At 43.9% G+C, this 24,517-nt stretch overlaps 1 protein-coding gene across 4 annotated transcripts in view; it reads right to left on the bottom strand.

The window, feature by feature from the left end:
• Positions 1-20,396: 20,396 nt before the first annotated feature.
• The window catches only part of CDH5 (cadherin 5), a 29,077-nt gene continuing 24,956 nt past the window's right edge, over positions 20,397-24,517 (bottom strand). For 2 of the 4 annotated variants that reach the window (XM_058845867.1, XM_058845868.1), the window contains exons 10-12: positions 24,318-24,426; positions 23,805-24,050; positions 20,397-23,020 (exon numbers count right to left, since the gene is read on the bottom strand). In XM_058845867.1, the coding sequence (XP_058701850.1) occupies positions 22,515-23,020; positions 23,805-24,050; positions 24,318-24,426 (861 nt within the window). In that variant the 3' untranslated portion in view covers positions 20,397-22,514. The remainder of the gene's footprint in view (positions 23,021-23,804; positions 24,051-24,317; positions 24,427-24,517) is intronic. The other 2 variants (XM_058845869.1, XM_058845870.1) reach the window with 1 other exon arrangement.

Here is a 24,517-nt window from a genome sequence, read left to right as displayed (position 1 = left end):
GGGAGAGCTAAACCCACTTTACAGTGGTAGGAGCTCCTTGTTACCAGGGATCCTGGGGATGTTTCTCACTGTGCTTGATCAGTGCCCTAATGCTGGATGCAGAGGGAACAGGGCTGCAGCAGGCACTGAACAGTATGAGCTTTCATAACTGCTTGTTTACCTCTCAGAAAAGCATCATTCGCTTTATAGGTAAAGAATGAATGAAATGAGGCCTCTTTTCCGAATGTCCTGTCAGCAGTTAGGGATTTTCTGTGATCCAAGTTCCACTGGCAGTTTCTGTCACCCACACACTCTCAGCTCTGCAGCGTGGTCCCTCTGATGCCGTTTGTAGGGACGTGGAGCTGGAGCTGCAGGGGTGTGCGGGCAGCCTTCTTCACTTCCCTGCAAGTTCTCGCAATCAGAACAGCTTTGCCATCAGATTTTAGGCTGTTCAGCTTCTCCTTGGTTTAGCAAGTGAGTGCTAAACTTAGTGATGGATGCAGGGCTGTAATGAAGTTTGGGGTCAATGTAAAACATGCAAACTCGCTTGTAAAAAGTTTCCTGCTGTCACTGATCACCTTTATTTTTTAATTTTCTTTTCTTTTTAAATCCAGTGAGTATTAAGGGAGTCTAAGGCAATTGAAATGAAGGTTTATGGGAATTTACAGGTGTGTTTCTTTGTGGCTTAGAGAAACCTTTATTGCCAAAACTTTAGTACCTTGGTACTCTAAAATCCCTTAGAGTGCTATTACAGAAGTTACCTTGTAATAAATTTCTTCAACCCCTCAGAATGTTTGACTCCTTGAAAGACTCCTTGTTTATAATTTCAATAATTTTTATTCCATTAAAGCTTCCTTTTAGGGGTCTTTGTTGTTTGGTTGTGGCGTGAAGGTGTGAATCTGTACATGCATCAGAAAATCTGATTTTCTGTGTGTTGGGTTTTGGATATGTGTCCCTTGGCCTCATTCTGCCTGTAAAGAATCATATACGTGTGTAACTCTGCACTTGAGGATATCAAAATAATTTCTCCACTTTAAAGTTCAGGAATTCCTAATGTTTAGTACTTCTGCAAATTTTGGTGATGTCATCTTTGTTCAATGGCACCTCACTCACAGTATCAGTATAAAGTTTAGTCCTGACAGACTTGGGGTCTTAAATTTGACTGAAATATCCACGCTCAGACAATTAAATAAGCTCACAAATCATGGAAAGTGCCTTAGTAACTGACTTTGGATGCAGGGGAATTGCTCAGTGTTTGCAGTTCTGAAGAAATCTCTCTCACAGCTTGGTTTTAGAGCCCTTTCTGTGAGATTTTTGTCCTTTTGCTGCAGTAGGAGTTGCAGCTACTTCTGAGGCAGAGGACATTTGTTTCTGGGTCAGACAACAGAGTTCCCATCAGAACCTGCAGGAGCATCCCCACAGGTCACAGGAACCTCTGGGTTCAGTACTTGCTGTGCCCAGCTGCAATGGGCTGGGATGGTGTGGGCTTTGCTCACCCCACTGATTTCCAAAGCTGCACTGTGTGCATGTGGAGATGGGGTAGTTTTTTTACCCTTTTTCCTGTGTGTTTTTCAGCTTTTAGACTTTCCTGTTTTGTTCCTTCAGCTGTGCAGCTGAGTGGAACCTGGCTGTGGAGTGGGACTTGGGCCAGACTCGTATTTGCACACCCAGGGCAGCAGTGCTGTGTTGTGTCATGGTGATACTGTGAGTAGTTTACATCCTTAGTTGTTCTTGTAGCATCTGCTTTTCTGTCCTGTTAAAATGGATTTGTATTAAAGAAAATTATCTATTAACTTTGGGTTAGTTTGTCCTTGGGGCACCACAGGGCAGGGGAGACCAAGGCAGTGCCTGTGTGAACCTGAGTGGTTCCAGTCTGAATTCTGTTAGCTTCTCATTTTTTTCCAATCTACAGAAATGGGGAGTGTGACTGACTGGGAGCCCAAGCACATTTAGGTAAAGTTTGGAATGGTATTCCTTGTGGGTGGAGCTGCACAGAGCTGCTGTCCACAGTGGCTGTTGCCTAATTTATTGATAAGTAGAAAAACCAGTGAGGAACCCTTGGTGAAGACAGATAATTCTATTCTTGGATGATTTTATATTTTCTTCAGTCGAGGGACTTCATTATAAAGCTGCCATCAGTGCAGTGACAGACCTCGGCTCAGCTTCCCATCTCCTGGGATTTGCTTTGGGATCCTTGGAGCTAAGTGGAAGCTGCAGTCTGGTAGCCAGTTTTTGTAAGGCAAAATACATTTTCTTGCTATAATGAGATCACTTTTGACTGAGAATTTTTATGTATTCACAGTGAGTCGTTTGGGGGATACTGTTCACCATGTTTTGCTTCTTGGAAAAGGTGGTAATGAAATAAATGTCAGTTGGATTATACAATTAGTTGTAGATAAAATACCTCAGGATGAGCAAAATCGATTGTGGGAACGGGAAAGTCCTTTCTCCATGGACAATCTGGGAGCAGTGAGATTTCATCACTGCTGTAGAGTCTGCAGAGCTTTCTGCCCTCGTGTCACCTCAGGCTGGCTCATCCTGCCCTGTGCTGGGCATTCCCAGTGCTCTGGCACTGCTGGGAAAGATCATTACACCAGGTCCTGAGCTCAGGGAATTCCTTGCTGGAGTCTCCATGGTGTGGTGGTGCCAGCTGAGTAAAACTGTGCCTGCTGCTGAGAGCAAAAGAGGTCAGGAAAAGAGGCTCTGGAGTTTGATAGGAAGCATCTTGTACTTTCACAGCTCCCTGGGTTCTGAAATGTAATAAAAAGAGTCCTTTGAAGGAAAAGTTTTCAAATTTTCTGAAAAAACCCAAACAAACAGATGTTTGCCAGGTTTAAAATATTTTGAGTTTGGACTTATTGTAGAATTGCTAACAAAGGAATTTCCTTCATGCTGAAAGCTATTTTAATGAAAAAGGTGGAATTTTAAATATATACATTTACTGTAGAACATTTTTCAGCTGGCATTTATAGGACAGGTAAACTTATTTTGAATAATATTTTCTGGAGTTTTAAATCAAGTGTTTTTTTTTTTATTTAGCCTAAAATCTGTCAAGAGGAAAAATAATTTTAAATTATTAATACAGATGAAGCATATCAGTAACAAATATTTCACAGCAGCCTGAAGACCCAAAGGCAGAAGTCTGTTCTTTTACCTGTCATGTAAAGGAATGAGATATGGAATGAAGAGTTCCTCTTTCTATAACTACCATGGCAGGAAAGGATTCTGTAGGAATTTTATGTCATGCCCAAATTCTCAGAGGCTATTTTTCTGATTTTTAGCTTGCCAACTGTCTTATTCTCTTGAACAAAAGGTGCTCTTGGGCTCTGGGGCCAGATTTAGTTTCTTACTTATTCACCTGCTTGCAGACCTTTGAGGAAGATGGTGAGTTATTCAGTCAGTGCCTGCTGTATATATATATATATATATATATATGTATATATGCTAGGAAATAATTTGGTCCAAAATTGTTACTGAAAATCCAATATTTCCCCTAAATGCATTCAATCTTCCTGATGCCAGTTTTTAAGGATGTAGAATGGAAAATTTCATCTCCATGTTCTTTCCCCTCTTATTCACTGACTCTTTAATGAAATTTATAGATAATTATGCAATTTATTTTGTGTTGACCTTTCAAAGACCTTAGAGCAGATGCTGAATGTAGAGTCTCAGTGTTTATTTCCATGGGTCCTTGAGTGAATTTGTTACAAAGGCTAGTGGCACTTTTGGAATTAAAGATGGTCAATGGATTACTAACAAATAGTAGCATATGTGTCCCTGGCGATACAGAACTATAAATATACTGAAATATATAGAAGGAAATACTGAATTATGTCATACACAGCATTCAAAATTAGGTAACACCACTAGGAATAACAGTAAGTCTGCATGTCAGAATAGTTAAAAACAGTTTTTATGTTGTAGGTCCACTCTTTGATATGAGTGTTGCACTTGGTGCTGGAAATTGTGTGTTTGGATGATCAGATCCACCTGTATCCCATGGAACATGGATATGCCTGTTCCTAAGGTGAGGGGTATCCATGGCTCTGTAGGAACCAGGCTTAAAATCTGTTTTTTTTTTGTGCAGAGTCCATGTCCTGTATTGGCAGAGCTCAGTGTGTACATCAGATGTCACTGGAAAGAGCAAAGAAAAGGAAAATGAAGGGAAGCTCCACACAGCAGAGTAGTTTATTTAACAGATTGCCAGTCAGTTTAACCTTTGTAGAGGTTAGAAGTTTTATGATTTAGTTCTTACTTTTTACACTGAAGTAAAGTATTCATCATTTACTCTCAGGAAGGTTTTTAAAAGAGGCTTTTGATAGAGGGCAGAGAAGGCAGCTCTGCAGTGCTGTTAGTGCAGGCATGAATGAGAATCCAGCCTTGCCTTTGTTCACCTAAACCAAAAGTACAAATGAGGAAAAGGCAGCATGGCAGCAGTCCAAAATGTAATTGTGACCCAACATTGATTTTATCTCTCTGACACCATTGTGTACTAACAAGAAATGCTTAGTTCACCTTGAAGTACAAACCCCATAATTCATTGTTTGTGTTTTACCAATGAATGCACGTCAATATCTTTCCATTTTATTACTAGTTTATTTATGAGGTGTTTGTGAACCTGCAGAGCCTCTGAAGGTGGTAAAAAATTTATAAATAAACAGAGGTGCAAAGTTCTTCACTGGAACTGTGAACTTTTTCATGGTAGTAAGGAAGAGATTCAGACTGGAGATCAAAATGCTTGGGGAGAAACCTTAGGGCTCATGAAACCCTCGTGCAACCCCAGCTTGGTTTAAGTGGCCTTGGACTGGCAACAGGGAGGGTGGAATGGGGCCCTGGGAAGGCTCCTGTCCTACAGGAATTGCCATGAAATGCAGAAACCAGTGACAGAAAAGAACTTGCACAGGGAATGATTCAAATACAGACAGATTTTATGTGAAACATGAAAAAAGAATTAAATCTGTATCCTCCAGTTTTCCTGACAGACTGGCATCACTTCTGATACGAGATGTATTTTTAGAAACTATTAATGGTTAAAGTAAAGCTGTAACCTGCTCTCTTGTTTAACAGTTTTGCCCTGTGGGAATAAATGTGCAGTAGGATAAGCAATCAAGCAATTAAGTGTAAAACCTGAAGAGCACAAGAGTTCACTGCTAGGAGAGAGGAGCACTGTGATAAACGATGGGGAGAGGTGGGAAAGCAGGGCAGTCAGGTGCCTTGTGCAGTTCCTTTGCAGAGAAATGTGAGGCAGAAATTTGGGGACAAAGGAACAGAGCAAAGCAAAGGAGAATGAGCAGACCCTGAGGGTTTGCAACACAGAATGGTTGGTTCTGGGGTTTTGGGTAAAATTTGGACAGTCTGGACAGGTGTTTAATGCAGTGGGAAGAGCAAAAGGGTGGCCCAAACTGATAAAGAGATACAAAAACCAACTCAGAGGGGCTGGGGTGCTGCAGCTCTCAGACTGCAGCAATTTCTGGTCAGCCTTTTTTGTATGCTTGGGACAGAACATGATGTTCCCAAAATTGCTGGTAAAATTATAAAGGAGCAGTTGTGAATTGAGCACTCTTAAAGTGAGCCAGAGCCAGTACAGCTGTCTGCAGAGGGAAATGATGATGGAGTAGCTGGGAAAAGAGAAAGGAATTGAAGGGGAAGAGAGCCATAGGCTGCCTGAGTTGGTGATTTGTAGTTAGGACAGCCACTTTTATTTCCTTAGTACTTAAAAGGACAATTGACTTTTATCAGAAGCCCAATAGAAACAACTGAATGGTACAAACACAAGCTCTGGAGATGTGTCTCTGCCACTCTTGCTTTCATTATTTTATAGCACAAGGTGGACAGAGGACCATGCCCTTCTTACTAACCCAGATTTGGTGCAAGCTTAACTGAAAATGTGCTGAGTGTCAAACAGGGGATGGGGAAAGTAAAGGGCAACTAGATTTTACTTTTTTTTTGTTTTAATTTGGTTGAATATGAGCTTGAAAAGTGACCAAATTTGATTTTCGAGGGCTTTTTATGTTGTTCTGTTTTGTTGGTTTTTTAATTTAATTTTAATTCCAGTGTATGCTTTGTACTTTATTATTTGGAATAGGTTAATATTTTAGAGGCTCCTTTATTCTGCTTGTTAAAAGTTCTTCTCATGAACCTGTCATTAAAGTATAGCATGAACACAATGTGCAGATTCTCATCCATGACATTGCTTCAGATCTCTCACAAATAAACCACTCCCAAGGTCTATAAAGTGACCCAAAATGAGCACCTGTTAAATGGTAAACCCCAAGAAGCTTCAGAATTGAGCCTTTGTGTTATGACCTGTTAAAATATTACTTTGTTTCTGAAATTTTTTAGCTAAATTATATATATATACACACACACACATACATTTCTGTACCAGCAGTTAGCTTTTCAGGTCTGCTACACAACAATGTAAGCAAGTAGCTGAGGGGAAAAAAACCTGTTGTCCCAATGACCTTATTGCTCCTTTTGGATCATCCAGCATCAGAAAAAAGGATGTTATCCAGTGTTGATGTGCCCAGAAGTCACCAGGAATATAAGATTTACTCATATTTTTGTACTGTAGCATGAATTCAATTCCAGTCCTTACCTGGATCTCTTCCCAGCAGATGAAGATCTGCTTAAAAATAGGAGCATGCAGAGGGAAAAAAACTAAATAAAATATAGTATGAGCAGCTGATTTCTATGCTCATCTAAAACTCTCTCACAATAGTCCCTGTTTCTGCCAGCAAAACACTCAGAGCTCATTTTACTATTTCTGAAAGTCACCTTTACTCAAGCCATCACTGCAGAGGGAAAGGACTCAACCTGTGCTGCCTTCTGCTTCCAGATACTGTGTGAGACACTGGCAATGAGCTTGAGAACCTCAAAAAAATAACAAAAAATCCAACACAATTGTTCAGGTGCTAGAATATAAGAAGGTCAAGTTTTGCTTATTCTGGGGCACTTGGATTGCTGATACCACCAGTAACAGTTTGGATCTGTAGAAGTTACTTAAACAATGCCAGACTTTGGTATTTTGTAGGTAATAAATTCATTGCAAGTCCATCTTCAAAGTAATATCTGTGGCCAAAAGGTCAATAACACATTTTTTTTAGTACTGAGTAAGGGTCAAGATCAAAGCCATATAGCTATTAAATCTTAAAACTGAAAACATTTATTCATATACATAAATATAAAAATGGGTCTACCTGATCTCAATTATCAGATTTTGAAATATAATATACATATCTGTCGAGAAATTGTAGCATGTTTTACCACCAGTAATATTTGGTTTAAATGCCCAAGTTTTAAGAAGGAAAGAGAATACGTGGATTTGTAAATTCCAGATGTATTTGCTGTCCTGGCAAGGAAAATACCTTTTTTCTCTTATAAATACAACAAATATTAATAACATGAATGCAGGTGGCAGGGAAGGCAATGTCAGTTTTTCCAGCCAGTTTCCAGTGTTCACACCTTGACATGGATATGTCTCCTCTCTGCTCTGAAGTGTGAGGTTGAATTGGAGGATATTCCCATGAGAGCTGCCCAGGAATAGCTGATATCACCCCTCTAACTGCTGCCTGTGGCTCTTTTGGCAGCATAAAACCAATGCCAGCTGACACACGTGCACGTGGCTTGGCAAATACTGATAAAAAATTCAGTGTTGGGCCTTGATATTCAAGTCACAATTAAAAAAACTCTCTGTGAATATGGAGAGAGAATGTCCTTGAGGAAGAAGAGGTGCATGAAGAGAGTTGGTGCATGCTTTAAAAAGGTGAGAAGGCCTTGTTTATGTTGTACAGGTGGAGCTAACATTGCTTGCAGTGCCACAGCAGAGTGACTGTGGCTCCTGCTTTGGATCTCCTGGAAAATAAACACAAGGACTGGGAGCCCAGAGCCCAGCAGGGAAACCTCAAACTGTGCAGCTGCTGGGGCACCAAGCTCCTCATTCCCTGAGTGGTGCTGGTCCTTTGGGCTGAGTTAAACCCAGGGGATGCAGGGAGAGTGCAGCTGACAGTGTGGGTGGCTGTTTCTCAAGGTATGAAATGCATGAAATGATCACATACCCAGTCCAAAGCCTCTGGGAAATGCATTATTTACCACCCAGCCTCCTGATGGTGTTTAGTCTGGAGCTAAGTGCAGCTTTGGCTGCAATGATCCATGTGCAGAACCCGTGGGGCTGCCAGGAATGGATTTGGGAGCCTCACTGAGGATGCTGTTACTACTCTGCTTTTCTATTGCTTTCAAAATCACTTTGTATCTGACAATGTGAACTGACAGCAAAATGAAAACATGTCCCACCCACTTAGGGCTTTCTGTACATGTTCTTCCTTTATTTTCCCTTTAGCTGCCCCACATGAGGGGCTGGGTGTAGATCTTAACCCTTGCTGGAGTCCAAATTTTGGCTGCATTTAAATGGTGCAGACACAGCCCTGTGGGGGTTGGGAGTAAAGAAGGGGAATTTCTTGCTGGGAAGGGATTAGTGCTGCTATGAAGAAATCTATTTACAGAGTCCACCCACCCTCAAGAGGCTCTGTTCATAAACTTGGGTTTGGGAATTGCTTTGTGCTTCCCTGGGAGGGCTTGAAATGGGCACCAGAGAGAGGGAAACCAGGCATTGTGGTATTGGATTGTTCAATAATTACTCAGTTATTGATTGATCCATGTAGGATTGCACCTGGTTTTAGAAGCTTACACAAGGCACAGGAAAAGTACACCTTTCTGGTTGACATTTAATTTTTCAAGTTTTATTACAGAAAGACAGCTAAGCCCCATTAACTCACTGAGAAATCCTCATTGAAATGATCAGTTTATGAAAATTATCTTTCTGCCATTGAATGGAATTAATTGATAATAAAAAAAATGTATCAAGACACAAGGCAACATAATATATGAAAAATGTATTTTCACTGTATTTTGCTAAGTTAAGAAAAATTCAAGTGATATGACCTTACTTAGTCCTTAGGTGTGTGTATATATATATATATATATATATAGCCCCACAATCATTACTTATGTTTTAGAATGTTTTATTAAAAAATAAGCAATTAGTTAAGCAGATAATCTACCTTTTTTTTTTTTTTTTGACAGAGCACTAGGCTGTTAAGTGAAAAACAGGATTACTTGTGAGAAAAATCAGAATCCTGGAGCAGCTGTAGCTAGAAATGGGATTAAACAAAATGTCTTAATGCTGAAACATGAAATCAGAGGATGAGGATAAATGCAGACAGTTGATGAGAAGGTTTGTATACAAATTGGCTTAGATCATGTCTTGCCTTTGAAGATGAGTCAATTTGAACATGAAAGCTGATGGACACTGGAAAGATCTGCTCTCTGCAGATGAAATCTGTGCTGGGAGGCTCTGAGCAGGTGCTGCTGCCACTGACTTTGGGGATCTGATGTGGCCAAAGAGGGCTGGATTTCCCCATGGCTCAGCTGCCACGTTTCAGCTCTAGGGAGTGTCTCTTTCTGTAGAATTCAGAAAAACAAAGCAGATTTAATGAATTCAGCTAGGAATCTCATGATGTTCATTGGGATGGGTAGAGTGCAACAAGAAGAGGGGTTTGGGCTCTTGTTTGGAAAAGGGGGGTGGGTGTAAGGCAGGAGGAGGGAGCTGGGGCCTGTGCTGGGATGGAGGGATAAACTTGAAGCTGAGCAAGCCCAAACTGTGTTCTCAGAAGAGAGGTCTCTCATTTGGTTTTGGTTTCCCACTGCCTGATACCACAGCTGGGAAATGTGTTTTTCTTGATGCCCCCCACCCCTCATTCTGCCTTATTCCTTCCTTTGGCTGTTCTGTGAAATACCTGGTGAGAGTTTCGTATTCTCAGACTTCTTGGTAGGGTGTTGCAGCTTTTTGTTACTTAGCAAGAGAAGAGTTTCCTGGGTGCAGTGCAATAACATGCCCAGCATTCAGTAGGAAACCTTCCATTTCCTCAAATAAATGAAATATGTGAAAAAAATACGCTTATTTGATATAGAATGAAGCTCCTTCAAGCTGAATCTGAAAATCACAACTAACTGAAAATGGCAGAAAAAGGCAATTGTGCTCTCTAGAGATAAGGGGAAGTGATAGGTGGATCAGCAAAAAGAAAAAGAACTCTTTTAAAATGAGTTTATTGGAAGGAAAAGGATCAGCTGCTGTAATGTTCATTATGTTGCAAACCTGCTCCTGCAGCTCAGGCTGCTCCCATTGCAGCAAAGCAATCTTGGAAGACTGGGATAACTTGCCCAGCAGAGCTGCGTACAGCAGGATCTCTGTAATTCAGATTCCACCAGCATTTCTGAGCTTAACCCATCTTCAGGGCCCTGTAACTCACCTTTCAAATCTTCATTCAGTGCTTGCAGTGTGCTGTGCTTTAAACATTTGTCCAAACATCAAGATGTGAAACTGTTCACTCCTACTGGTGGAGCCTTGTTCAGATCAGAGCTCTGCAGAGATATTTATATTTATATTTACATTTACATTTACATTTATATTTATATTTATATTTATATTTATATTTATATTTATATTTATATTTATATTTATATTTATATTTATATTTATATTTATATTTATATTTATATTTATATTTATATTTATATTTATATTTATATTTATATTTATTCCAGAGGCCTATGGCCATGTGGCAGAATGTCCTGTGTGGGAAAATGGGCAGCTGAACACCAGTATAGCAAACTCATATTTTTGAGTTGACTAAGAGACTTATTAGTGCAGGATGAAGTAGTTGTGCAATGCTCAGAGGAGGGCAGGAAAATCACAGAAGGTTTCTGAACCTGGTGGTTGAAAACATCAGAGGTGGGTAGAAATTTTAAAAAATATAATCTTAGTTATACAAGAGACAAAGTTTGAGTGTTGGTTATTTGTTGTGGTTTGGAAAAGGGTGATTAGGGCAGCTGCATTAAAGGTCTGATGTGAATGAATGTATGAATGGCTAAGATAAACATGATTCTTAGAGGCAGAAGCAAAGCAGTGAAAAGGCACTGAAACTTGAATCCCCTGACTAAAAGTGAATTTTTTCTGTCCCATATGGGACAGACACGTGAGGTGTGTTGTTCATATGTTTTGCAGCTCATAAAAACAACACTTAAGCTTTATTTCTCACCAGTGTTTTCTGCATGCAGTAAATACTATTTGTGGCTATGCCATGGATTATAAATGCCTGAGACAGTAATTTTAACTTCCAGCTGTGTGTGTGCCTTGTTTTAACACTCCCTGCTGTGAACCCCTCACCCTTGGTCACAGTGACCTGTGAGGTGCAGGTTCCCCTCCTGTGTTCTGCTACAGGTTCTCTGTTAATTGAAGTGGAATAATGCTGTACATGCCATGCAGAGCTGTAAATATGGGCAGGGGAGGATGTCTTGCTTACAAGGTTTTGTAGATATTTTGCAAAATTCTCTTTTGCCTGAAAATTGCTTCAAAGTGATGAGTGGTACTAAACCTTTCATCTGTAAAATGAGCAAACATAATATAATACTCCTTATTCAGGATGTTTTGGTGCGTGCTAACTAACCCTTGTAGAGTGTTTGTGTAGCTCCTGTGGCACAGGAAGGGGAAGAACCTTCCAGAAGGGAATCTCACTCTGAACACTTGATGTGAAAAAGTAAAAACTGGCCTATAAGATGTACCTGAGATGGGAAAGAAGTCTGTGTCACAGCGAGGGTGTGAACCCTGAGTTCTGCTCTTGCAAACAGGCTTTATTAGTGCATGGTGTTTATAGGTCCTGATTTCCTCCTAAAGTACCAAAGGCAGCCAGCTTGGCATAGCTGGTTTGGTCACCATTTAATGTTCTGACAGATTCTCCCTCTCCTGAAAGGCTGTGTGGTGCTTCCACTTCCCTCAGGAATGACTGATGTGACAGCAGAGGGGTCACACACAGCCCTGCCCACAGGCAGCCCTGTCTGCTGGCCAGGTGCTTGTATTGATAGTAAAAGATTCTAAAATCATAGAAAATTCAGGGAGTTAGAAAGAAAGTTAGGACTGGCAAGCCCTGGGAAAAGTGTTAAAAGTAGGCCCTGGGAAATGTTGGGCCTCGTGCTTGCTAAGATCAGGTCAAACTGCACCTGTGTAGTCAGTACATGATAAATGATACAATTGTTAGATGTAATTAGATATAATTGTTGTTTAAAGAATAATGAGAAACTATGTTAGGGGTTTGGGGGGATCATGAGAAATCCATGCTTGGGTAAAATCAATGCATACAATAGAACAATGTAAGTTTAATGTGAAAGTTATATAACGATAGGGTATAAAAACATGTTCAGCTCAAAACCAAGTGGGGTCCGATTTGGGTCTGTGTACCCCTGACACCCAGAGCTCTTAATAAAGCACCTTCATATAATAATTCTGTGATTCTGTGTTCCTGAAGGCTGACAGTATAAGTGTGTAGAAAAATCCAGAAGTGGTGATGAAATCCAAGAAGCCCAATTCTGATTAGGGTTAAGGCTTAACCACTTACTTATAGGAAGGAATTAATTGTGGAGATTGTTTTACCGGGATTGAAGAGAATCATTAATTTTTCCAGCTCACTCAAAGCTGTTCTAGTAAAGGAAGAGGAGGGGTTGGCTGTTCTTTTATGGCTTTCAGGAAGGGTTTAATGCTTTGCACTTCCTCCAAGCAATTTCTCTGTCTGGCTTGTGCAGCAGTTTTATCAGATCTAGGCAGGCCCTGAGAGGCAGATCTGAGGATGCTCAAGGTGTGATTTCTCAGGCCAGTGACAAGTGGGCACTGCCAAGTAAACAGAGTGACAAAATCATTTTTTGCCAGCATGCTGCTTGGCACTTCTGGCTGCCCAGTGTCTATCCCTTGGCTTTCCAGGTGAATTCCTTGATGCCAGCTCTTTCACACAGTTGAGTTTTGTGGTGGATCCCTGCTAGCCTGGCCTTCTGCTTGTGCTGGCAGTTGCTGTTGAGTTCTAGGAGGCAGCAGGACTGGCCATGGCCATCTGAGCCTTGTCCTGGCTGCACTGGTCACAAAGGCTCTGGGTTTTGCTGCTCTGGATTCTCACCTGGCTGCAATTGCAGAGCTCACGTCATTCCCAGGCTCAGAAATCCATGGAGAGCAGGGCCCTGCTTGTGTCTGCCCTGTGTCTGCAATGGCAAAACACTGCAGGAGCAGGAGCTCATCCAACCCCAGGAGCTGGAGCAGCCAGCAGCGACTTGGGAAGTTCCAGTGTCCATGTGGATGGCTCTTACCCGGCTGGGGGATACAGAGGAGAGCTTGTCCTCCCCAGCTGTGTTACACACTCACATCATCCTTGTTATCCATCCTGTTCCAGCAGGAATTCCTCAGCCAGGAAGGCTGTGCTCCCAGGCATGGAATGTGCACAGAGAACCTGCTCCTGCTGCCTGCCAGGGGCAGGACCTGCTGGCCAGGCTGGAGGTGTCACCTGTGCTGTCACTGTGCCAGGACAGCAGCTCTGGGGGGAAACCCCCACTGCTGCCAGCTGCTCCTCTGAAGAGGAGGCCTGGCAGGGTGGGACCTGCTCAGGGTGCTGGTCACTGTGTCCTGGGCACTCTGTGGGGACAGGGAGGAGCAGGGGGGGCAGGATGGGACCTGTGGGGCAGCAGAGGTGTGGGTTGAGCAGGCTGAGGTGGCTCAGCTGCTGCTGAGCAATGGGGGAGCTGTGTCCCTCCAGGCTGGCTCTGCTCTCAGGGAATTTGCTACTTGTGTAGAGCAGAACCTTTTGGATCAGAGGGAGAAATAACGTTTTTCCCCCCTCTCCTGTTTTTGACCTACAAATTCACCTGCTGTTGTTTTTCTTCTTCCCTTCTTGTGGTGCTTGCTGTCCAGGGCTGTTTGGGACAGATTGTGCACAACCACTTAATTTGTAACCTTAGCACAGTGAAATGTCATAAACAGATCTTAAGCTGACCTGGGTGTTTGCTGTTACTCTTTGTGGCTGAGCAGCTGGAGTTTATCCTGGTGATCTGCAGGTGGATCTGGATCCCAAAGGCAGAGCCTGCCTCTCCCACTGTGCCTCTCTCCACAGAGCTTGGCAGAGCTGTGGATCAGCAGGGTTGCAGTAATCTGTCCAGAGGAGGGGCAGGAGAGAGGATGGAGGCTGATTAAATTGCAAGGAGCCTTGGACTTGCAGGTAGTTATTAGTCTGTAATTGTGTGGCAGGATTTCTGTGACTACTTCCAATTTTTAGGTGATCACTGAAAGGTTCCTGGTGAATTTTTGTTACTGGTTTATTTTTGTGGCTACTTGGGAAAGTTTTTGTTATGGTTATAACACAGAAATAATTAACAAATTCTAATTAGTGGATAAGGTGTGTGCTTGTAAACAAACATTCTCATTCAAGGCAAAAGAGAACCAAGAGTCACTGAAGATAAAGCTTTGTTTCTTCAGAAAATCCCATTTAGAAGTTGTAGTTTGGTTTGGAAAGAGAATATTCTAGAGAAGTAGGGTTGGACATCTTCATCACCAAAACCAGTTTGCAGTGTGACAAAGCAGCAGGATTTGGTACTGACTCCTCCTGGCAAACAGGAAAATGTGCCCCAGGGAGGATGGGCTGCAGCGAGGTTTGATTAAAGGAGACACCTGGAGCTCACATCCTCCCCCCAGAACCCTTCCCTTGTCCTTTGTGCCCTTCAGAACTGCTGCCTGAAGGAATCACTGCCTTTTCCTTCAGAAATCCAAGCCTTGCAGCCCCCCTGCCTTCCACAAACGTCTGAGAATTTTGTGAAGTCAGTGTTAAAGCATGAGACGGATGGAATGACCTTTGCAATGTTTGAAATCTCACTGGCCGTGGTCGGTGTGAGGTGACACACAGGGGAGCGGAGCGGGAATCCAGCGGGCAGCAGTGGCAGTGCCGGGGCATCCAGTGGGGATCCAGTGGGGATTTATCAGGCATCCACTGGGGATCCATGCGGGATCCATCGGGGATCCTTTGGGCATCCATCAGGAATTCATCAAGTATCCATCAGGGATTCATCAAGGATCCATCAGGAATTCATGAAGGATCCATCAGGAATCCATCGGGAATTCATGGAGGATCCATCGGGAATTCATGGAGGATCCATCAGGAATCCATCGGGAATTCATGAAGGATCCATCGGGAATTCATGGAGGATCCATCGGGAATCCATCAGGAATTCATGGAGGATCCATGGGGAATCCATCAGGAATTCATGGAGGATCCATCGGGAATCCATCGGGAATTCACGGAGGATCCATCGGGAATCCATCGGGAATTCATGAAGGATCCATCGGGAATTCATGGAGGATCCATCAGGAATTCATGGAGGATCCATCGGGAGTTCATGGAGGATCCATCGGGAATTCATGGAGGATCCATCGGGAGTTCATGGAGGATCCATGGGGAATCCATCGGGAATTCATGGAGGATCCATCAGGAATTCATGAAGGATCCATCGGGAATTCGTGGAGGATCCATCGGGAGTTCATGGAGGATCCATCGGGAATTCATGAAGGATCCATCGGGAATTTATGAAGGATCCATCGGGAATTCATGGAGGATCCATCGGGAATCCATCGGGAATTCACGGAGGATCCATCGGGAGTTCACGGAGGATCCATCGGGAATTCACGGAGGATCCATCGGGAAGCGCCGGCCACAGCCGAGCCCAGCGCTGCCCTCGGGCACCACCTGGCGGCCACCAGCGGTCATTGCAGCCATTGCAGCCCGCGCTGCTGCGGGGGGACCGCGGCTCCTGTCGGGGTGAAGGGAGAAAAGGAAATGTACTGGGAGCAGGGACAGTGTCCCGGGAGCAGGGACAGTGTCCTGGGAGCAAGGACAGTGTCCCGGGAGCAAGGACAGTGTTCCGAGAACAAGGACAGTGTCCTGGGAACAAGGACAGTGTTCCGAGAACAAGGACAGTGTCCCGGGAGCAATGACAGTGTCCCGGGAGCAGGGACAGTGTCTCGGGAGCAGGGACAGTGTCCCGGGAACAAGGACAGTGTCCCGGGAGCAGGAACAGTGTCCGGGGAGCAAGGACAGTGTCCTGGGAGCAAGGACAGTGTCCTGGGAGCAATGACAGTGTCCGGGGAGCAGGGACAGTGTCCTGGGAGCAAGGACAGTGTCCCGGGAGCAGTGACAGTGTCCTGGGAGCAGGGACAGTGTCCCGGGAGCATGGATGCGGGATAAAGAGCAGTGTCCCGGGAACAAGGACAGTGTCCCGGGAACAAGGGCAGTGTCCCGGGAACAAGGGCAGTGTCCCAGGAGCAGGGATGCGGGATAAAGAGCAGTGTCCCGGGTCCAAGGGCAGTGTCCCGGGAGCAGGGATGCGGGATAAAGAGCAGTGTCCCGGGTCCAAGGGCAGTGTCCCAGGAGCAGGGATGCGGGATAAAGAGCAGTGTCCCGGGTCCAAGGGCAGGGACACGGGACAGACGGCAGCGTCCTGAAGCCGAGATCAGGACCCCAGGATAAAGGGCAGGATCCCTGGATTCCAGGAGCAGGGATGGAGGGCAGTGTCCCGGTGCTGGCAGCTGGGACAAGGCTCAGGTTCCCTGCCAGGACACCGGACTGCATTTCACACATCAGTGCTGTGGGACACACCGAGGGCAGCTCAGGCTTTTGGCATTTTTCGGTTCCTCAGGTTTGCTCTTTCAGGGGGAAGAGGGAAGCCCGGACAGCTGTTTAGAAAAGCCATTTCTAAAAGCTGGAGCTGGGAATCGTTTCAGGCTCTTTGCACGGCCCAGTTCAGAGCAGTTTGTGGTGCCACACGCTCTCCCCAAGCTCCATCTGCCCTGGGGTTTGATGGGGACAGAGCAGGGGGGATTCCTGGGGCTGCCTCTCACACTCCCCATTTGGGAATGCTCTGGTTTGCAGGAGCATTTCAGGCCAGGCTTTGGGCTCCTGAGGCTGCCACAAGATCTCCTGGCAACGTTTGATTCTGACTTTTTGGCAAACCTTGCTGGGGTTGTGTTTGCTGCATGTGTTTGCCTGGGGAGCTCTGTTCTGCTTTGCTCTGGTGACTTCACCCAGAGCACTGACTTTCTAGCAGAGGTTCTTTTTAAACGAGGAATTAAAGAGTTGCAGATATTTCTGAATGATTGATGAAGGGGTTAACTAGATGAATTAAGAGAGTCTTGAGGGGAAGCAGGTGGGACAGCTCCTCACTGAGCATAGGTGGAAGGAAATGCTGTTTTTCCCTTTTCTTTTAGATCAGTCAGGAAGGTGAAAGAAGTCAGCAAAGATCTGTGGATGTTTATTGCACATAAAAGCATTTTTCTGGTATTGTTGTCTTTTCCTTTTTTCTGATGCAGCATGAAAGAGTGTCTTTGCTGTTTTGTTTGCTGCCATGTTTTTGACCGAGAAGATTCAGCCTAAATTTTCTACTGTGATCTAATCACACTCTTATTCATTTCCTGGTTGGACTTGATGACTTGTAGTACACTGAGATTGTGAAATGGGAAGATTTCAGTGGGAAATATATCACCTTTGGTGATGTCTTTCATTCCAGACAATTTGTGAGGTAAAGCCAACAGAGTTCTATTTCTTACTCTCTCAAACTTGAAACATTTATTAAAAAAGAGAAGAAAGAAAAAAGAAAAAGAAAGGGGACAATGGGTCAAAAAATGTGATTATTTATTTTTCTCCTAACCCCACCTGAAATATAATGAAAATAAGTGTTACAATTATTTCTAGCCAAATAAGAGAATATATCCTATATCATATTTACTGCCACCAGAGCATTTCCCCTGCATGTGACATATACTTGGAGTGAAAAGATGTAAAATAAATGTATAGAGGTGGATCTGTACCCTGAGCTCTAAAAGCAGTGAGGCTTTGCAGGCTCTCCCCTGCAGTCAGTCCTGGCAGGGTGACAATTCCTGTGCAGGGCAGGTGGCACTGCCAGCCTGGCTGGGCCCTCCTGGGGCTGTTCCATGCCCTTGCTGCTGAAAAGAGGAAAGGGAAGAATGCAGTTCTTGTAGAACAAGAACTCAGAAATAATTATTTGATTTTTCTTTGATAACTAATCCTTCTATTTTTACTGGATGTACTGTGGCAGTAGCACTGGACTGCAACAGGATAATAAATCATAGAATTGTTCTTTCTTTCTTTCATTGTCTGGTGTAAATTTGCCTTGATAAGGGGACCTTGGCTCACCTGCCCTCCCTGGGATGTGCCACTGTGTGCCTGGTGCTCACATTCAAGCAGCTTTTTATTGCTGCTTTGGTACATATCAAGGATTCTCATCACAAGCCATTACTTCATAAGAAATTCCAATGGGGTGGGAGTAAAAAAACTTTTATTAAATGGCATGAACTTCTAGATCTGAATGTAATAAAATAATAATTTATGATATATTTTTAGGGATAAGAGATTAAAGTGCATATTAATTAAAAGAATAATGAAAACCTTTGTGAGATTCTCTCCCACAAGTTGCAAGTAGCTGTTTAATCAAATTCTTTCTATGGAAAAATGCATTTCATTATAACATAATTAGCACATCTATTGTGTTTTTAATACAACTTCTGCTAAAGTGTATTTGATCTGGTGTTTGCTCATGGCAATTAGCAGTGAAGGAAGTGAACTTTTTTGCTTTATTCCAGGCTTTGTAAATTATAAGTGCCATATCTAGGAAAAATGGATGTAATTTTTTTCTTTAAAGTGCTAGAATAATCTTGGGAATATATTGGGGTAGTCATTAGCAGTAGCAAAAAGAGGAGGTGAGGAGCTGTGCTGCCTGAAGTGTCCAATTTAGGGGTGATTTTATTTTCTGGCACCGATGTGTTTTGTTGTGTGTGTCCTGTGCCAGTCCTGAGGAGGTTGGGGAGTTCTGCAGCCCAGAGTGGCCCTGCTGCGAGTCTGGGGGAGCAGGACAGGGAGCGAGGGTGGCACTGCTGGGCTGGGCTCAGCCCCACATCCCTCCTGGATCCCCTCCTGGATCCCCTCCTGGATCCCCTCCTTGATCCCCTCCTGGATCCCCTCCTGGATCCCCTCCTGGATCCCCTCCTGGATCCCCTCCTGGATCCCCCTTCTTGATCCCCTCCTGGATCCCCCTCCTGGATCCCCTCCTGGATCCTGCTCCTGGATCCCCTCCTGGATCCCCCTCCTGGATCCCCTCCTGGATCCCCCTCCTTGATCCCCCTCCTTGATCCCCCTCCTGGATCCCCCTCCTGGATCCCCTCCTGGATCCCCCTCCTGGATCCCCTCCTGGATCCTGCTCCTGGATCCCCCTCCTGGATCCCCTCCTGGATCCCCCTCCTGGATCCCCTCCTTGATCCCCTCCTGGATCCCCTCCTGGATCCCCTCCTGGATCCCCCTCCTGGATCCCCCTCCTGGATCCCCTCCTGGATCCTGCTCCTGGATCCCCCTCCTGGATCCCCTCCTGGATCCCCCTCCTTGATCCCCCTCCTGGATCCCCTCCTGGATCCCCCAGGGCTGTGCTGAGCCATGGCAGGGTCTCTCTTCCCCACCACAGAGGAAGGAGAACAGGGCAGAAGCCCAGGGGTTGTTCAAAGCCTCCCTGATTCCTGGCTGCTGAAATCCCAAACATCTGCTGGGCCATGGGATGGCTCCTGCAGCACTGGCAGAGTGTTGGAATCCAAAAGAAAAGCCTCTCTGAGCTCCTCAGAGAGAGAAAGGAATTAAAATATATTAAACCATAGATACAGATTAAAAGTGTAGGGTTTAGTTTTCAGCAGGTAAAAATATAGCTTAAGTGCCCTAAGAGTCTGTGTTAGCTAGTGAAAAGCCTTATTACCCAGTTTAAAATTCAGTGATAATATCCTTCACAGACTCAATTTAGCTCTAGACATCATGAAAATATAGTTTGCATTCTTGGATAGGACCAGATAGGATTATTCATGTAAACAGATAATGACTTATATGTGAGATTTAAGTAAAAAGAACATTGCTTTCATAGGTTAGAATTAAGTTCAGATTGGTGTAGAAAGTATTCTTTTGGAAGCATGTTTTTAGCTGATTGGATGATTTATGAATTTAATCCCCTGTATTGGGGGATCAAAAAATGAACCAAACCATCCAAAGAAGAAGAACAGCAGCACCATCACCAACTGCTTTTGTGGCCCAACACAGCAGAATGCCACACTGAGAAGCTGCTGCTCAGAATTTGAGACTTTATGCCAAAACCTTTCAGCAAAGACTTTAACTCTCTGAACTCTTTTCCTTTGAGACTGATGCTTTTATACAATAAAAACCTTTCTAGCAACCATTAAGTGCTCATGTCTCTTTGAGACCTGGAAATATCCCAGAATCCCCACTGAAGCACCGACAGCAGAGGCTCCCACAGGTCCAACCTTCCCAGCTGCACTGCTGGGGCTGCTCTCCACCAACAGCTGTGCAAGGAGAGGGGGAAAACTGCTTTTACAGAAAGTTCTTTGGTGAGCTGGTGCCTAGGCTGGGTTCACTTTGAGTGTTTTTATGGTTGAGATCACTGTGGCACAAAGCCTGATGTTGTCTGCTGAGTGGAACTCATTAATGCACAGAAAATCCAAACTTGAGATTGGTTTTTATGTAATAAAAAACAACATAATACAGTACAGGAATATAAAAAGAAACTGTTCAGTGCAAACATCATATACAATGGAAATGGATACAGTATTCCTTAAAATAACTTTAAAAAAAACAGGCTTAAAATCAGCAATTCCAGGTAATATAATCTGGCTGATACCTACCAAAGTACTTGACTTACTGCACTAAATAACTTTATAACTAACTTTACCTGCTGATAGCCAATACCACAGGTACTGACAAAATCCTTAAACTGTAAGTATTATTAGTTAGCATTCTTTATAATACAGAAACAAATGGAACCCCTATAGCACATACTGCTGGCTGGATTAAGCAGAAGAGAATTAACCCATTCAAAATAAGACCAAGATTGTCACCCCAAAATGTACTTTTTAAAAAGAAAGGATGGGATCCAAAGCTGATTTGACCAATGGACAGAATTCTCCTCAGTTTTCCATTAGTTCATATTTGAATATTTGAGTGATTACGTTGTTGATGTTGCATTAGTATCCAGCCAAGTATTGCATTGGACAAGTTTTTACAGCAGTGAGGAGCAGTGTGAAACCATTATTGTGCATTGCTCTTTCCTGTCAAGACAACGTTTTGGGGGAAGGGAGTATGAATTAGAGATGATGTGAACAAGTAAAAAGCAAATTTGCAAGGTTCCACCATACTGGTTTAAGAAAAAAAAAAAGATTTAGTATTATTTGGTTAGCTACCAGATTTAAATAATCAAATCAACTAAACTATTACATACAACTCCAGCACAGATCCTGCACAGTGGAGGATCTGTGTAGTAGGGCTTTGTTCCTGTTGGAGGCACAGGACTCTGCACTGCTGGAACCAGAGACAGGCCATGGTCCTAAGGGACCTGCTTTTCCCAAAATGTATTTGGCTGGGTCACTTCCAGTGAGGGAAGTTTCATTCTGGTCATTCTGTGGCTCTCCACCAGGTGGGAAACTGCACACAGTCCCTTTCCAAACTCCAAACCTACCTTACATTTGTGGTGCTTTCATGTAGCTGAGTGTGTGGGTGTGTAGCATTCTGGTTGGGAGTCTACAAAATTTTCCTAGGTGGAAAACACTTTCACAGTACCTGCTTAGTAAAAAAGCACAACAGTTTCACAGTAATGAGGCCCTTCATTTTTTTTGTCCCTGAAAAAAATGCTATTGCTTTAATAATGCTGAATAACCCCCCCATCCAACCTCTTTAGAAATCTACAGACCTGTGTTTCCATCTAGAGAGATTTACAGTGTTGGAGTGTTAACATTCCCCTGATCTCCACATTTCCTGCCCTGCAGGATATATTCCATTGAGTAACACTGAGATCCTATTTACAGAGAGAAAAAACAATTTTGCTGCTAGCTAGAGCAAATTCTAGCATGCCAGAAATGTGCCTGAAATTGTCATCAGGCTGTTAAAAATGACAGATGAAACCAGATTGTGTGTCTAAAAATCCTGTCTAATTTTATCTTGAGTAACTCAGAGATGTAGTAGAAGGCTATAAAGCAAAAATAATTAATAGAATGGAAAGAAGGAAAAAATAATGCTTCTTTTTGAAAGTGATGGAATAATTTCTAATACTAAGTGATAGACCATATGTCCCTCCTCTCCTCTACTGGGTGAGCATAAGAGTGGAATATCAATAAAGATGTTCAAGAGGGGCTGGCAAAGCAGCTGGCTGGAGATCCAGGGGGGTTAAAACACCCTGGTGCCACTGAACCTGTCCCAGTGGAGGGTGACCTTGGATGCATGTGGATGGAAAAGGCACAGGAGGAGAGGAATGAGGGAGAAACTGGGGACAAAACCAGGAGAAGTGGGGAAGATGGGGAGAGGAGGTGTGTCCTGGAAGACTTAAGCAGATCAGTGAGCAGGAATTTTGGGGCAAAAACTGAATGTTAGCAAGGACAGTAGTGCTGGGGGAAGTTAATATAGGTGATCTCTGTGTGTCTTTTTAACCCTACTGCAGGTTTTTTCCATGCCTGTTTGAAATCCTACTACGGCTTGAGGGAAGAGCTGTGAGTTCCTCTTTGGCCACTGGCAGTCTCTTGGTGTTTATCTGTAGCGGGAGGGAGAAAATTCATGGCTAGTTTGAGCTTAATACACAAAATCTTCACTTGGTTCTGATCCATACAGCTCCGCTAACATCTTGAACCTGGGTCCCCAGTCATTGAGAAAGTCATAATCAATGTCTGAGTCTGAGGAGCCCGAGCCCAGAGAGCTGAGGGATTCCGCGATGGACTCGGCGCCTTCGTAGCCATAGATGTGCAGGGTGTCGTAGGGCAGCAAATCCCTGTCGTTGTCAGCCTCATCCTTCTTCACCTCAATCATCATCTCCATGCCCCCAGCTCCAGGGGCGATGTTCCCAGGAGGTTTCTGGACCTGTGCGTACGGAGAGGGAGCGGCTTCCGCCTTGAGGCCGTTCTTGCGGACGGAGTTGAGCACGGACACGTCGTAGCTGGTGGTGTCCATCTCACCCCCTCCCTCCTCATCATAGGTGACCAGCTGCTCGTGGATCTCTGCCACGTTCCTCCCGAGCCCACTCAGATCCTTCTTGTGCCTCTTTCTCAGCAGAATCAGCAACGCAATTACTGCGAAGGAAACTTAGATGAGCGTGTGTGAATGGAAAAGTAAAGCACTAAATAAAACAAATTGCATTTAAGATACGTAACATGGTCTGAAGTGTGTTTTTGGTTTTTTTTCTGGAGTGGTTTTTTAACATATATTTATTAAAATATAGTTAAAATTTCTATTTAACGGTAGGATTAATTGGAGGAGTTCAGTCTGGACAGGGATTGTCCACCTGACTCTTGAGCTGGAATCACAAGTAGCAATGCATGGTGTCACAAGCTGATTGAATTACTGCCTTGAACTGGTAAATCTCTTAATGCCAAGCATCAGATGCTACTTATGTGGTACTTGCAAAGCAGGCCAGTTCTCAGGCAAGAAAAATGTACTCAGCCTTCTCTGATTTCAAATGCAGTGGACAGGTACTGGTCTCCTGATTTGTTACAAATGTATTAATGTTCATGGTACTGCTTAAAGGGTTTCCAGACTAGCTCTGTTATAGGAACCAGGAACCCTGTTGTTATTGCCCCAGCCCAATTTTCCTGTTTTATAGCTGTGAATGGGGCTGCTACCAGTAAATCAAGTATATTTTACATGTGTGCAATAAGCCTCTCCAGTGATTCAGACTGCCTGGAGGAGTGAGCAGCTTTGCAGCTGAAGCTGTTCTAACAGGCCAGAGAGGAAGAGCACGTGAGATGAATCAAATAGGTACAGCATTTCTGGATTTGGGACCATAGCCACAAAGCTTTTGTAGATCTCAGCTAAAGAAAGAACAAAACAATTGTCGTGCAGAGAACATTCCAAATATCAGATACTCACTAATGATTGTGAAGATGCAGATAAAAATTGCCACCAGTGCTTGTATGCTGACGCCAACCTGCTTTGCCCTCTCCTCACAGAAGGTGAAGTTGCCTTTCTCGTTGCACTTGCAGACACTGATGACCAGAGTGTTTGTGCTGGTGAGGTCAGGGTCGCCGTTGTCTGAGATGAGGACAGGCAGGTAGTGGAATTTGGCAAGTTCCCGATTGAACTGTCCGTATTTGACAGTGATGTTAGCGGTGTTGTCTGCAAGAAGTAAGGACATGCCATTAGGTGATAACCTCTCACACATGACCAGTCACTCGGTGCCTCTTCCCCTTAGACAGTGCCAGCCTTTCCTGAGCCCAGTGAAACTTTGGTTTCATTAAACATTTTTTTTTTTTCAGTATGTTAAGCCTTTAAAAATAAAGAGTGATATAGCTCAGCTAGACCAACCACAGCTCAGTGCTACAGCTTTTCTTCCCCGAGTCCCACTCTGGGGAGCTGAGGAAGGACATTGCAGAGATGCGCTACCGTAGTTCTCAATCAGGGAGAAGTTGCTGTCTTCTGTGGCCAGTGAGTATCTGAAGAAACCTCTGGGTGATGTTTCATCCTTGTCAACAGCTGAAATCCTGACAATCACCTGCAAGGATGGAAGAAGTCACAGTTTTCAGTGTACATCGCCTCCAGTGATAAAACATGTGGAGTATTTCAGCTGGGCTGTGTGTCCTGTG

This window comes from Poecile atricapillus, chromosome 10 (genome assembly GCF_030490865.1).
Source record: "Poecile atricapillus isolate bPoeAtr1 chromosome 10, bPoeAtr1.hap1, whole genome shotgun sequence".
Classification (NCBI taxonomy): Eukaryota; Metazoa; Chordata; class Aves; order Passeriformes; family Paridae; genus Poecile; species Poecile atricapillus.
Note: the sequence above shows the minus strand (reverse complement) of the source record. Positions and strands in the feature narration are given on the sequence as shown.